The sequence below is a fragment of the Diaphorina citri genome, unplaced genomic scaffold (assembly GCF_000475195.1).
Source record: "Diaphorina citri unplaced genomic scaffold, Diaci psyllid genome assembly version 1.1 scaffold5490, whole genome shotgun sequence".
Lineage (NCBI taxonomy): Eukaryota > Metazoa > Arthropoda > Insecta > Hemiptera > Psyllidae > Diaphorina > Diaphorina citri.
In genome coordinates, this window is record NW_007382866.1 from 5586 (window position 1) to 7261 (window position 1676).

The window sequence follows — 1676 nt, forward strand, 5'->3', positions numbered from 1 at the left end:
TTGTATTTTTCGACTTGACACACTTCACGGTTAAAAAAAATATTTATATAAAAAAAGAATTCTCAGTTCAGAAATGGCAAATCCCCCTGGAGAATAATTAAAGGAACGAAAAGAAGGTCCCGGATTCGATTCCCGTAAGAGGCGAAATTTGATCCTAAACTAACAAGGTTCGGTCTCAGAACGGCTGGCTTTCTCCTATCCTGCCTTCTTTCTCTCTTCGCTTTCGGGACAATACCTCGGTACTTACAGTTCCCTCCTCGATGAAATCTCTTGAAAAATCTTCTTTACAGTTCCCCCTCCAGAACTTCTAAAAAAATTTAAAAATCTAAGCGTATTCCCTGCGGTGGTGAGCCAGACCAAATTCCAGTGAATACGCTTACATACGAGTATTCGAACTCTCTCCATTCAACCAGACTTCGACGGTACCCTGTACGAAAAAGTACTTGAAGATTTGGTACTTATACTTAACAATAAGTACCAACAATACCATCTTCCGCATACGATTGGCTACGAAAAGCTTGAGACCTAGGTCTGTCAGACCGTCTGATAGACCTGGGTCTGAAGCTTTATCTGCCACCCACGTTCAGACTGGCTGAGAGTGTGTCTCAGACGGTCTGACAATATTTGTACCTACGCTACGGTTGATCTGATTTTGATTAAATAAAATAAAAATAATAAATGTTTAATGAATAAATAAAACTGCTTTTTGGTGGTAGTAAATTGGGGTCAGATTGCTCCATAAGGAGGGTAAAGTTCAAAAATTATCGCCGCAAAGAAACGAAAAATTACCTCTTCGCCTTGCACCGGTCACCCGTGCACTTCTTCACCTTTCCCCCGGTTGCTGCCTGAGCGTACGCATGCTGACCCACTCCATGCTGAATCTGCTGGTTCTTAAGGAAATTCGCGGAGCTGAGTACATCACTTCTGCTAGAAGTGATCTACTATGATCCGGACTGCACTGTTTATGTCCACCAAAGAGTCTTCGTTTCCTGGACTAGTGGTACATTCTCCTGTGTAAAATTCATATGTGTAACTCTGCGTAACAGATAAGTGGTACATGGTTGGGTTAGACGGCAGAGATTGCCTAAGGCAATACTCCCGCCTTTTGTTACATTTGTAATTTACATATATATTGTATGAATTTTGAACAGTAAAGGGTCGCTTGAGCCTGCGCGGGAGTCCCAGTTTCGGTGTTCTGTGCAGCTTGGTTTTGAGCGGCAAACAGCGAGAGAATGCCGTCAGAGGGCGCCCTTGAGCCTGCGCGGGAGTCCCAGTTTCGGTGTTCTGCGCAGCTTGGTTTTGAGCGGCAAACAGCGAGAGAATGCCGTCAGAGGGCGCCGCGGAGCTGATCAACTCATCAAACTCCGCGTACGCATCGCTGACTTGAGCCTGCGCGGGAGTCCCAGTTTCGGTGTTCTGCGCAGCTTGGTTTTGAGCGGCAAACAGCGAGAGAATGCCGTCAGAGGGCGCCACGATCAGTGTGACGTCATCGAGATGAATGCGCACGTTTTGCGAGCCATTCTGGCGCTGATCGTAAGTGATTTCGCTAACTTCGTCTGCGTTTATTGCGCTGACTGAACTTGCGTTCGCGCCACTAGAGTTCCCATTTGTAGCGCCCTGGTTTGCGCTGTTGCTGGGTTTGTTGTCGACTGTCGCGCTTGGGGTGGCGGTTTCGG

General features: G+C 46.6%; 1 protein-coding gene across 1 annotated transcript; it reads right to left on the reverse strand.

Annotated features, from left to right (window-relative positions):
- Nucleotides 1–565: 565 nt before the first annotated feature.
- LOC113472441 lies at nt 566–1671 on the reverse strand (the record flags this gene model as incomplete). The annotated part of the gene is made up of 2 exons (XM_026832199.1): nt 566–902; nt 1339–1671. Coding segments are annotated over 2 exons (450 nt in total), but the record flags the coding sequence as incomplete, so codon positions are not given.
- Between the last annotated feature and the right edge of the window lie 5 nt (nt 1672–1676).